This window comes from Xiphophorus maculatus, chromosome 23 (genome assembly GCF_002775205.1).
Source record: "Xiphophorus maculatus strain JP 163 A chromosome 23, X_maculatus-5.0-male, whole genome shotgun sequence".
Taxonomy (NCBI): Eukaryota; Metazoa; Chordata; class Actinopteri; order Cyprinodontiformes; family Poeciliidae; genus Xiphophorus; species Xiphophorus maculatus.
Genome location: NC_036465.1, coordinates 15,220,552 through 15,233,527, shown reverse-complemented (window position 1 = coordinate 15,233,527; position 12,976 = coordinate 15,220,552). Strand labels below are relative to the sequence as shown.

At 36.2% G+C, this 12,976-nt stretch overlaps 1 protein-coding gene across 2 annotated transcripts in view; it reads left to right on the top strand.

Annotated features, from left to right (window-relative positions):
* LOC102221136 (kelch-like protein 4) overlaps positions 1-11,971 on the top strand; it is a 33,650-nt gene extending 21,679 nt beyond the window's left edge. For both annotated transcript variants that reach the window (XM_005806782.2, XM_023328792.1), the window contains 7 exons: positions 1,218-1,430; positions 3,233-3,419; positions 3,500-3,724; positions 7,698-7,860; positions 8,626-8,838; positions 9,204-9,375; positions 10,862-11,971. In XM_005806782.2, the coding sequence (XP_005806839.1) occupies positions 1,218-1,430; positions 3,233-3,419; positions 3,500-3,724; positions 7,698-7,860; positions 8,626-8,838; positions 9,204-9,375; positions 10,862-10,921 (1,233 nt within the window). In that variant the 3' untranslated portion in view covers positions 10,922-11,971. The remainder of the gene's footprint in view (positions 1-1,217; positions 1,431-3,232; positions 3,420-3,499; positions 3,725-7,697; positions 7,861-8,625; positions 8,839-9,203; positions 9,376-10,861) is intronic.
* Positions 11,972-12,976: the final 1,005 nt, after the last annotated feature.

Below are 12,976 nucleotides of genomic sequence, written 5' to 3'. Positions count from 1 at the left end.
GCTCTATAACAAAAACACCTTGATAGAATATATTGATATTTGTAGTTGTAATATGACAAAATGTAAAAAAAAAAATCAAGATCCTACTTTTACAAGGTTCTGTAGACTGAATGTTCTCCCTAAATAATTAAAGGAACTCCTTTGTGAAAAACACTCCCATTACACTACTACTGTTTAGTAGTACGAGAAGCATAAACTCTTTCTCCCTGCTGATCTTGTTTCCCAGGAAGATAACAAGAGGAGCAATTAAAGACACAGCGTTTTAAATGCCCAAACAACAAACTTGATTTAGCTTCCAGTTTTATATTCACCTGTGTTAAACATGCAAGCAGGAATAACCAATCTAAAGCAGCATCAAAGGCTTGGCTGAACCTTCTTCCTCAGCTTTACCACCACAGATCAATACATGCTCCTCATTTCATTAAGCCTCTCTGTGCAAAGCCTCTAAAACCTGCTCTCATGATTGGATCAAGTAACTATAATTTGTTGCAAGTTGATGATCAATAGCATGGTTGTTCTTTTTAATTTAAGGGCATTCACTCTAAAGTGAGCACGAAGTTGCTGAAGCAACTTGGTAATTAATGTTCAGCTGGTTTGTTTGAAGAATAAACAAGGCATGCTTGCAGCCAAACACTGCTCAGTATGTCTTTCAAGTGCTTGAATCTTGGATGTGGTATGGATCCACAGAGACAGGAAAGCCTTTTCTACAGTATATTGTCTCTAATGGAAATGCCCACAGACAAAGACCTTGAAGATGTAGCCATGCAGTGCTGTCATATTGGCTGGGCCTCTGGCCAATAGATGGAAGATTAATCTCAAGAAAAGAAAATAGAAGACAAATCCTGGAATGCTTGGAACTCGATACGCTAGTTGGGGAATGGCAGTCATTTGTATGTTTCTCATAAAAGGCTTTTAGAGGCTTTTAGTTATTAGTGTGATTTGTAACCTGTTATTTAAATAAAAAAAATATTAAATTACATTCAGTAAAAGTATGATTATAGTTTTAGTTATACCATGTAGAAACTTGAGTAGAAATATTACTATCTACCTTTGTTCATTTTTCTTCACCTCACTGTCCTTGTTATACTTGATCGCCACAGCCTTTAAAATGCCACTCTGACACACACTCACACAAGCACACACTCTCTGCAGCGAGCGTACTCGTCGGCTAATAACTGATGATTATCTGTCTCCTCTGTGTCTCCTCTCTGCTCCAGGAGCATTTCCTGGAGGTCATTCAGAACCAGGAGTTCCTGCTGCTTCCCACGGCTGAGATTGTTAAATTGCTCTCCAGCGATGACATCAACGTTCCAGATGAAGAAACAATTTTTCAGGCTTTGATGATGTGGGTGAGATTTGATGTCCAGCATCGACAGCAGGACCTCGGGGTTCTGCTCTCTTACATCCGCCTTCCTCTTCTTCCTCCACAGGTGAGAGAACTGAGAAAGCCCATTAGTAGGGGACAGTAAGTTTTTATGTTCCACCAGTTGACTTTGAAAGTTAGAACTGAAAGTGTGTTTTTTCATGTAGCCCAGTGCATTTAGATCTTCATAGAATATTGATTTAGATTACAATTTTGATATAATTTTATTTATTAATTTTGTTGTCTCAAGTGCTTATTACGCAGAATAATTTTTCTCTTCTGTTGTTTTGTTCTTTATAGAGCATATTGCATAATAAGAAAATTGGTTACTTTGTTTCTCATGTATCACCTTTAATGTATTTAGTTCACTGCAGTTGCAGTTTCATCTTTATGCCTACAGCTGGCCATTGCCTATACTTACATTTTTAATTCAACTATATCACTCTCTTAATGTTATCTTATGGTAACATTTTAATCTGAAATAAGTCCATCTACTATTGTGACGCAAATGTATTGTGTGTATGATTCTCTACATATGATAATTTTTTTTTATTACAATTGTAAAATGTTTGTTAGAGATGTCGTCATTTTAATTTAATTTCAAACATGTTACATATTTTCTAGAAACACTGTCTTGAAACAGTTTACTGATCCATGCCATGCCACTCTGTGACAACCAGGCATAAATCTGTTTTAAAGAAGTGTTTTAATACACGTGGATTCAAACTTATTCCCTCTTTTGTCCTTATGGAAAAAAATGTCCCTCTCCTTGAATAATTTATAGCTTTCTACAACCTATTATGCACAGAATTTTTACTATTTTATTACTGAAAAATGGAGAGAGGTGAAAAAAAAAACAAAAACAAAAAAACACCCATACCACTAGTGTTTGCAAATGCCCCCACCCCAAAAAACGCTGCAGCAGATGGTTTAATAAATAAAACAAAATGCTGAAAATATGATCTAATACACCAGATATTTCATCCACTTCTTTGGGAGAGGCTGTTCTCTGTGAGGCAAGTAAACAGAAAATAAATAACTGTTATTGTCAGAGCTGGAAGTGTTGCTTTGAATGAATAATTCTTTAGGACGGTGTGTTTTTAAAAGTACTTGCTGGCATGGGAACATGTCAGTATAAGTACACAATTTTAATTAATTGAAATAATACTAACACGTTTTAGTATGCCATTTACCATTTTTCATCTTGTAGTTTCTGGGCTAAATGGATTGGTGGGAGTGAGAATTTTTCGAATAGTACAAAAAATAATATATGGTGCAGGACACTCCTCCTAAAGTAGCTTGAAAAATGTCTTGGTTATCTCATATAAATGTCCAAGTTGAAAGTAAACAGAAATAAAAAATGTGCATGACAGTCACAATAATGCTGGAAATAGAACAAAAATTGTCACTGTTATGACAGTCACTGCAGGTGGCTCTTTGACTATTATTTTATCATTTTTGGCATGTTCTGCCCAACAGAACAGGGATAAAATATAATGAGACATTCCCCAGATTTCCAAGACTATACAAACATAAGAGACAGAGCATGACAAGGTTATCTCAAGTAGTCTGAACTAAAAATATTTTAGAAAAAGAATGTTTAACCTTAGGTTAGAAAGAAGACAGACTGGCTATATCATAAGCCCATAACTAAAAGAGAAAAATCTACAAGAGAGCATCAACAAAATCAAAACATCTGCCTGCCTTCCTAAATCACTATTAAGAAGTACGTAAATTAAAAAAATAAATAAATAAATTTCTTCATGAATTAATTTATAAATTAATTTTACTTTGACAAAATGAGATAATTATTATACATAGAGGTCTTCATAAAATTCTGACATTTTGTATATTGTCCATGCCATCCAGCTCCTTGCAGATCTAGAAAACAACAAGATGTTCTCTGATGATCTGGAATGTCAAAAGCTTCTGATGGAGGCCATGAAATACCATCTGCTGCCTGAACGACGGCCCATGTTTCAGAGCCCAAGAACAAAACCTAGAAAGTCGACAGTGGGTGCACTTTATGCTGTGGGAGGAATGGACGCTACGAAAGGTTTATAACAATTCATACACACTGTTTGCCAGTACAGACTGATTGATCAATTACTAAAACGGTATTTGGTGCTTTTCTAGGCTCCACCACCATTGAGAAGTACGACTTGCGAACAAATACTTGGGTCCAGGTTGGAGTCATGAATGGACGGCGGCTGCAGTTTGGTGTGGCTGTGATTGACAACAAGCTCTACGTAGTCGGAGGGAGAGATGGGCTGAAGACGTCCAACATGGTGGAATGCTATAATCCTGTCAGTAAAGTTTGGTCAACTATGCCTCCAATGTCCACCCACCGTCATGGGCTTGGTAAGTGTTGGCAGTGGAAAGGTTTGAGCTTGTTTAAATTAAAAGGAAACAGTATAGACGAGTCTCGATAAAATATCTCATATAGGACTATATGGTCAATTACAATAGGAAATTGCGTGTGGAAAAGTTGTTATTTTTGGCATGTTTGTTATTGTTAGTCATCTAATTACATATATCAGCTTATCTTAGTCTCTGTTTATGGTTTTAGCATCTCAGTTAAAGTTTTGCATCATTAATATCTGCTGGATGAAGTTCAGAAGGGTCAAAAATAGCATGCTGTAAAAAAAAAAAATCTCACTATTCCCCCTGGACTTTTGATATTTTCCCGTACCCCTATCAAAGCTGTACTGACCCTGCTCTGCCTTATCATTCCCTGCCCAACACATCTCATATCAGAAGCGTTTTGATTTGCAGTTGAAACAGGTCCTGCTCACAGAACAGGGAGATCTTGTCAAAGCATTCAGCTCACTCGCCCAGTGTGGTAGGAGGTATCAGCGAGCCCAGGAGAGCACACTGTACAGATTACCAGCGCTGTCTTTGATCTTTTCTGAAGCAAAATGTTTCTCACTGCTTTTGCTTATTTTGCGCATATTTTCAGTTTGAATATATTTAAACTTGGTGACTGTGAGCACCCCTGCATGCCCGCTCCCCGCTGTGCCCGTTGTGGGGGAAGACAAGAAAGAGTTGGTGTTTTTTTTCCATTAGAAAGGTACCAGTTGTTAGAAAAAAGGACCTTTATTAAAAGCCATAGAGTCTCTCTGAATGAGTCTGGAGCCTAATGTTCCCTGGAAATAAAGAACTCTCACCAAAGAAATAAGGGTTACACAATAAAAAAATCTATTGTGTTCAAAAATCCCCCACATTGTTGCTGGTGGAAACCACTTTCCTTTTTGACTGGAATGAGAAATAATAATGCTGTTTTATAGTCTTTATTGTTTTTAAGAAATTTGATCTGCTATATGTCTCAACTTGCTTCAACACGAGAATTATATCCCTGTGGAGTTCTAGTCAGTAACTCTTGGAAACATATTTGCTTATGTGTGCTTTGTTGTTGGACTGTTTGTTGACTTTTGAACCAAAGGTGAATGGTTGATTATACGTTTGAGTAGAAACATTCTTTGTTATATCGCCAGCAGCATAAAATCACAACTAGAAAATTCCTGAAGAAATTTAACCGGGGCCTGCCAAAGTGTGCCCGTCTGTTTGGACCCAGCGTTCTGATGCTACAAATTAGCATCAATGCTAAAGAAAGCTGCAATCATATGAATACAATGACAAGAATGTTTACTAACATTGACTTGCACCATTCAGTATGATAAAGTAAGTGTATCAGCTAAAATTAGCAAAAATGCTAATGTTAGCGTGATTGCTGTCAGTAGCATGTGGGACATTACTAGGATGTTCTCTATAATGGACTTACTCCATTCAGTATACTAAACATGGCTAAAAAGTAAAATAAATAGCTAATAGCTTATATAAGCTAAAATGCTAATGCTAATGAACTGCCTTGCTGCGCAAGGCAGTTCCCTGACCTGAGAGAAAAAGATAATGCAGAATAATATTATTGCACCGCCTGCGGCGGTGCACTAACCTCAGGGGCATGTTGAGGCTTTTATTTTGAAATTTTTGTTAAGCTTAATTTCAAAGGTCCAAACTAATCCCATGTCTAATAGTCATTGGGTTAAATCAGTTATTTATTGCTCAAAAGAGCAATTACCTAATGTAAGATTTCTCAAGGCTTTTATTTTGAAATTTTTGTTAAGCTTCATTTCAAAGTGCCAAACTAATCCCATGTGTAACAATTGCTGGGTTAAATCAGTTATATAATGCTCAAAAGAGCAATTATCTGATGTAAAAATTGTCAAGGCTTTTATTTTGAATTTTTTGTTAAGCTTAATTTTAAATTGCCACACTAATCCCATGTGTAACAGTGCTTTGGATAAAAAAGTCACATAAAGCCAAAAAGAGCAATTATCTGATGTAAAAATATTCAAGGCTTTTATTTTGAAATTTTCAGTATGCTTCATTTCAAAGAGCTAAACTAATCCCATGTGTAACAATGGTTGGGTAAAATCAGTTATAAAAAGCCCAAAACACAAGTAGTTCTAAAGGCCAGCTCAGTCCTCCTCTGTAGTAACTGACAGTTCCACCATGTTGTAGTTCTGACATTCAGCTCAGACCTCTTTTGTAGGCACTCAGTGTCCGCCATGTTGTAGTTCTAACCTTCAGTCATTGTAGTTCTAAAGAGCAGTTCAGAGAGGCAGACTAAATTCTATGTCTATTTTAAGTCTAACTGACACTGTTTTGTGTCAGTTAGACTTTTGTTTTGAGTTAAATTTGGCTCGTTTTTTGTTAATTATGTCGCCACAGTTACTCGAAATGCCAACAAAAGTAATAGCTCCCCTCACGGGATTGAGCCTCACGTTTTGATATATATATTGTGAGGGGGCATGCAGCGGTACGAGCCGCATTAACGGTAGTAGTAAGCGGCAGTTATTTTGAGGTGTAGAACAATAGGTGCCTGCCATGCAATGCATAGGGATATAATCCCTATGCATTGCTATGGGCAGTCCCCAAAAAGTCAAATAAATTAACCTAATGCTGCTTCTATGTATTTGCAGGATTGGGTAAGGTACATTAAACTACATACATAAATGATGTCATAATCTACCAAAGACCCACACCAGGATAAATTCGTCACCTCTCCATTAAAAGAGGATTAGATTTCTATATTTTCTCAGGGTTAATCGTTATTCAATTAAAAAAAACAAACAAGGAAGATTAACACCTTAACTGAAGGCTATTTTGGTCAAAATCTGACAAGGTCCGGTATTATAGAAATTAGGACCACTATAGAGCAATTAATTTCTAATAAGCTTTTTATTCAAAACAGACCTTCCATTTCCTGAGGGCATCAGCTTCATTCATACAAGGTGGGAAAAACCTTCCCAGCAAAACAGAAGTAGATGTTGGTGAAACTACAACAGTAAGTTGATAGAGGAAAAAATATTACAGTTTGAGAGGTCAGTACAGCATCATTAGTAAAAATAAATTCAGCTTATTATAGTTAAACCCAAAATTAAACCTGTGGCAGATTAAGATTTAAAATCATTTTCATTCAACTACGTTTATTTCTAAAAGGAAATCAGACCGGTATCTTTCTAATGATAAAACATTATTTTAGAGTGAAAATTAGAGTAAAAAAATAATTAAATTTTAAGTAAAAAAAAAAGAAGTTTTTTTCCTGCATTTATTAAACAAGATATACATGTTTAAAATTATTTTTACCATTTTCACTAATGGGAAAATATTTTTTCTAACCATTACATTAATTCAACCCATCTTTGAGCTACTGACTGGCTTTTTCCATGTTTCCATGGATATGTTTAGGAATTGTCTAATGCGATGTGTGACAGCATGGAAAGCCTCTCAGTCGTCAACATAACCTTGAGCTTTTTCCACAGTCACTGTGGCTAGGTCATTCTAAAATATTAATATTATTTCCCACCAGACGAAACGTAATTAAAACACACAACACACACATTTTGTTTGTGTGTTGCTGCTAGTCTTGGCCAGCTCTCTTGAAAAAATATTTTTGATCTGACTGAGACATACCTGGTTAAAGAAATGATACATACAGTTTGAACATGAATTTATGGGGACTATTAATAATTTTGGTCTTAACTGGATTTTGTGAGAGTTTCTTCGCAAAATCCAATTCAAATCTGTGATTTGGAAAATCACAAAATTGTTGAAGTGCCAGTTGAAGTGGACAGGAGGGCAAAGGTCAGCATTAAAGCAGTAATGGTTGCTTTTTAGTTTAAAAGATATTAACAACTTCAGATTACATCAATATTGAAATATAGAGTTCAAACTTCAAATTAATGTTCCAAGTGATATACTTATACGTTCTCCTCATTCACATGCTACCTGTACTTTTCACTAAAACATGAATCTCTCTGGTTTCGATTAGGCATTGCGGTACTCGAGGGTCCCATGTATGCAGTTGGAGGCCATGATGGCTGGAGCTACCTCAACACAGTCGAGCGTTGGGATCCGCAGGCCAGACAGTGGAACTATGTGGCCAGTATGTCGACGCCACGAAGCACCATGGGAGTCACAGCACTCAATGGAAAGTATGTTCCACCACCCTATTTTCACTAATGGGTCTTTTATCATTTGAGCAACAATGTTTTTCAGTTGCATTGTGCAACTGAAAAACGTTGACCAAATTAAAGGTGACAAAAGTTTTCAGTAATTTATCATGTTCTCAAAACCTGTGTGCGCTTTTCACATGCACTTAGATTACATAGTTACTCTTTCCATGTGTATTTGTTTATGTGCAAACTCTATAAAAATAAGATAAAACTGAAGCTTAAAAACCAAACATCCCATCAGTCAAGCTGGCATTAGTCCAATACAAACAGATGGACACTGTCACTTTAACGGCAACATACTTGCTAAGTTTGTTTCTGGTCTAAGTGTGAGATGCCACCAGCTCACAGGAAGTGCTGTCCTGTGGTCACAGACCAACTCTGAACATAGTTCCAGTGTGAACATCTGCTGAAGAAACAGGAAGCCAGGCTGCTTCTCGGCTAAGCTTCATTCGCTATTCGGTGCCAAAGCTCTTTTAACAGTTAGGTCAAAAATAGACAAGAAAACAGCTTCACTAGCATCTATGATCTATTGATAGGCCTGTGAATAACAAGCATGTCATACAGTGATGTAATCTTTCCAGGGAAAAACATTCTCAAGGAAACAGCCTTGCTCTTAAAAAATCCAATCCTGTATTTCTGAATTTCTATCAACCTCTCTTGAGTTTTTTACTTATCCAAGTTTATTTTATTGCATTTTGCAGAACCATATGTCAGCATTATAATCTTTTCCCTTTTATTCCTCAGGCTGTTTGCAGTTGGTGGGCGAGATGGCAGCTCGTGCTTGAGGTCGATGGAGTGTTTCGATCCACACACCAACAAGTGGAGCATGTGTGCGCCAATGTCCAAGAGGAGAGGAGGTGTGGGCGTAGCCACATACAACAACTTCCTGTATGCTGTGGGTGGACATGATGCCCCTGCTTCCAACCACTGTTCCAGACTCTCTGACTGTGTTGAGAGGTCAGTGAATTCTCCACAAACACAATGCTGTTGTTTTACCACTATTCCTATCTCATGAACAGAGTGGAAAGCGGCTCCTGATCCCCACCCTGTTCCTGCATTTTTTTTACACATGGTTGTACTTTAATGACATGTTACTCAACAATGTGGAGATCAGGTTGCACATATGGTTGAATTTCATGGAGTCTGGCACCCTCTGGTGGTGATGAGGCTTTACTCCCCTTTTCATTCTTTTTGTCTGTACTGACAGTATTTTACAGCCTTCTCAAGCATATGGCTGTCATTTATGTGGAGACGTTTTTTCAGAGATGTAAAATTTAAGTGCAGATGAGTCAGATCACTCAGTTGCGTTTTCCAATTTACAGATATGATCCAAAGACGGACACATGGACCACTGTGTCCTCTCTCAGCGTTCCTCGGGACGCAGTGGGAGTTTGCTTGTTGGGTGACAGGCTCTATGCAGTTGGTGGATATGACGGCCAGTCATATCTCAAAACTGTAGAGTCCTACGATGCACAAAACAATGAGTGGACTGAGGTAATCACAAGCTTTTGTTATGCATTATCTTAGTTAATGCTATACATTTTGACATCCGCATTATAATTTGATAAAATAGCATGTGAAAACTTTAAATTGAGATCTTTTCATTTAAATTGGCTCTAGTTTAACATTTTTGCTGATTTTCATTAATTAGGCTTATTTGCTCCTAATTTGATCCCAAATGATTAGTTATTTCAAGTTATTTCAAGTTTTTGTGTGTCTATATTTATTGCACTTTGAGTGTGAATTTTATAGAATTTTCATAAGTCAGCCTATTTCACTTCTCCTCAAACTCTGAAGTGGTTCTGAGGGACCGTTAAAAGATTCAAACTTTATACTGGAAGTGTGCAGCTGTAATAAAGTTGCTCCTTTCATCAAAAATCAGCTGCGTCAAATCCTGTATTTATTATAGGCCCCCCCGGTAGAGGATCACGATGGCTACACCCAACCTCTGTGCAGCAGAGTTGTAAATGTGTCCCTTGTCCAACACACTTGAAAACAATAGGTAAACTCCCTCACTAGCATGTAGTCAAATACTACAGAGTTCTGTTAATGAGCTAATATTAGAGCCAGGTTTGCTCAAGTAGAGAGACAGCTAAAAGTTGCAGGAGTCCGGCTCTTGAGGACTGGAGTTTGAGACCATTGGATTACAAAAACTTTCTTTTAGCACTGGCCATGGCAGTGTAAAAACAAATATCAAACAAAATTATATAAATGTTAAAATATAAATAAATGTATCCAGAAAAAATTTGGTGACAGTAAGTTTATCAATTGCGATACTGTAGGTATACAAATATTTGAGACATTTATGGTGGATTTTTTTTTATTTTTTATTTATTTATTTTAAATCGCTACAAGTATATATAGTTACTTTATTTAAACGTGAATATACAAAAAAGAAATACTACACATATTATTTAGATTATACGTAGCAGGTCATAGCATTTATAGTGTATTTTTTATTTATTTATTTTAAATAGCTATACATATTTAAATGTGAATATGCAAAAAAGAAAAAAGAAATACTACACATATTTTTTTAGATTTTGATTAGTCAGTATATAGTTTATCAGTTTCATAGTGCATCAGTATTGACATTTTTGAGAAATATTTTTGTGAAAACATTTAATTAACAGTTAAATTTTTAAAGCATTAAATTATCTGACTCATATATATCTTAAAAAGGTTACAAGAAAACATCACAAAAATTATATGTCAACTACTGAGACATTTAAATAACTCAGCTGGAATACTGTGTTCTGCAAGAATCATGCAAGCTTAAGGCTTTCGTTTAAATCCTTCAGCAACAGAAATCTGATGTAGGTACTGGGCCGCATGAATATTTTATTGCTGATTTTTTTCTTTTTCACAGTTTTTTCAGTCTTGGCAACCAAGCCTTCATCTGTACATCAAATGAAGCGGGATTTTTTTGAAAAGAGACGCTCATGAAACGCTGCATGTCAACCTCTCTGTCTCCCTGTAGGAGGTCCCTCTTAACATCGGAAGGGCAGGCGCCTGCGTGGTGGTGGTGAAACTGCCGTGAGAATCTCGTCTCAACAGCAACACAGAGGGCCTAAATGAACGAGCGGCAAAGTGGAGTGGACAAACAAAGCAGCAGATTGAGGACACATCCTTGGAGGGATGAATTATCACATTTTCTTCTTTAACTTGGCCATCCAGATCTTTCACTGGGAAATGCAGGCAAAGCCTTACCCAAAAACCATTGTTTCTGTCATTAGTTGATTTGTCTGCCCAGTGGGTAGGACTGGAAAGACTGGAATGCACTGCACATTCCCCACATTCTCAAACGATTAAGAACTTGGCCAAAAACATTGCGAATCAGCGCCAAGGATTTGCTATACTGCGTTCTAAAATCTAACTTGAATGTCCTCAGAATTTTATGTAACATTTACACTCTAAAAAAATGAATTCTGTTAGTTTACAATTAAACAAAAGCATTTCCTATCAGTGCCATCTCAGACAGTATATTTTTTGGGTTTATATGTCCCTTTATAGATACTACAACAACAATTCTTATTCTTGTAAATATAAACCACTGGGGTTTTTTATTTTTAACAAGAGTGGTCTGAAGTGATTGTTACTCTTTGGCAATGAAGACCACTGTGAGTAAAACTGCAAGTGAAGAGTTTAAGATACAGGAACGAAACACACTTATTTGCACCAGTAGCAACAGAACACCAAAGTCATTCACTTCTTTTAGATGTCTTTTTGTGCATTAAATAAAGGTTTGCAAATCTGTGAATCAAAGAAAATATATCATATTGATATTCCATATTTCTGTGTACAGCTTTCTGTTGATGTTCTGGAGCTGCATTTGTATTTGTAGAATCATAACCCAACCAATGCTGTCTTTATTGATTGTTCATTTAGCTTCAGAACATTTTTTTACATTTGCAGTTGGATGTCTTGCTAGTAAAAATGTATATTGTTAGCGTGTTCACCACTACAAAAAAACCCCCAGAAAACAAAAAAAGTCTAACTATAATTATAATGGGTTTTGGGGGCCAAATACTATTCTTTGCTTTTGGTATAATTTTGTACAGCATGCAAGCCAATAAAAATAACTTCAGTTTTCTTTGCATGATTTAAATACAGTATGTGGCCTCATAAAAGGCAGATTTTTTGTTTTTCTTCTTTGTTGTGGTCCTCATAAAAAAATCTGATCCCATAACTAAACAGACTTCGACTCCAACTTTGACATCTGCATTAATCTCAGTTTTGTTCTCGCTGCAGTACAGTCTTCTTAAATCAAACAAGCATGTTTGGAGATATTGCTCTGTTTTACTCGTCCACTGGCAGAAAACTGCTTCTCTGTGGCTTTCTTTTTTTTTTGCTGTTTACCTTCTAAATAGCCATTCCTCTCCATCTTCCCTCAGCTTGTTTGGTGAGATTTTGATTGCTTTTGTTGACAAAATAGTGGATTATCTGTCCACACATGAAGGTTTTAGCCATAAATCTGCTTGGTGTCTCGGAAACACATAATACCTGACACATGTCAGAGTCAAAGCACTTCTGCATCCACCATTTCACAGATGCAAAGAAAAATATTCCCTTATATGCCTCTAATCCTGTTTGTCTACAGATTTCTATTCCGGAAAGATCCAATCAGTTTCCTACTTTGGCGTTTTTCAGTTACATTTAAGTCCAAAATTATTCAAATTCAGAAACAAGATTCAATAAAGAAGGAAATGTGACACCACACTCAAAAATGATAAGAAAAACATGTAAAAAAAAAAAAAAAACTTGAAATAAAATGATATTTATGAAGGTGTTATATTTTCAATTTAATTTTAAAAATGGCTGTTCAAAATTATGTAATATGTATATTTACAATTAATGAAAAATTATTTTTCAGCATTACAGCCAGACCCTTCTAATAAATGCTGACCATTTTTTTTGCATGTTTTTGCCATATATTTTCACCATTTATCTGACTCTTTGAAACTGAAAAATCATCATGCCAAACTTTATCCTCCACCAAGTCCTTATCAGGTTCAGCTTGGGACTTTGAACTTACTTTCAATCAGAATCAACATGATGATGAAATTCTAATGTTAATTTAAACCTAAATCTGTCA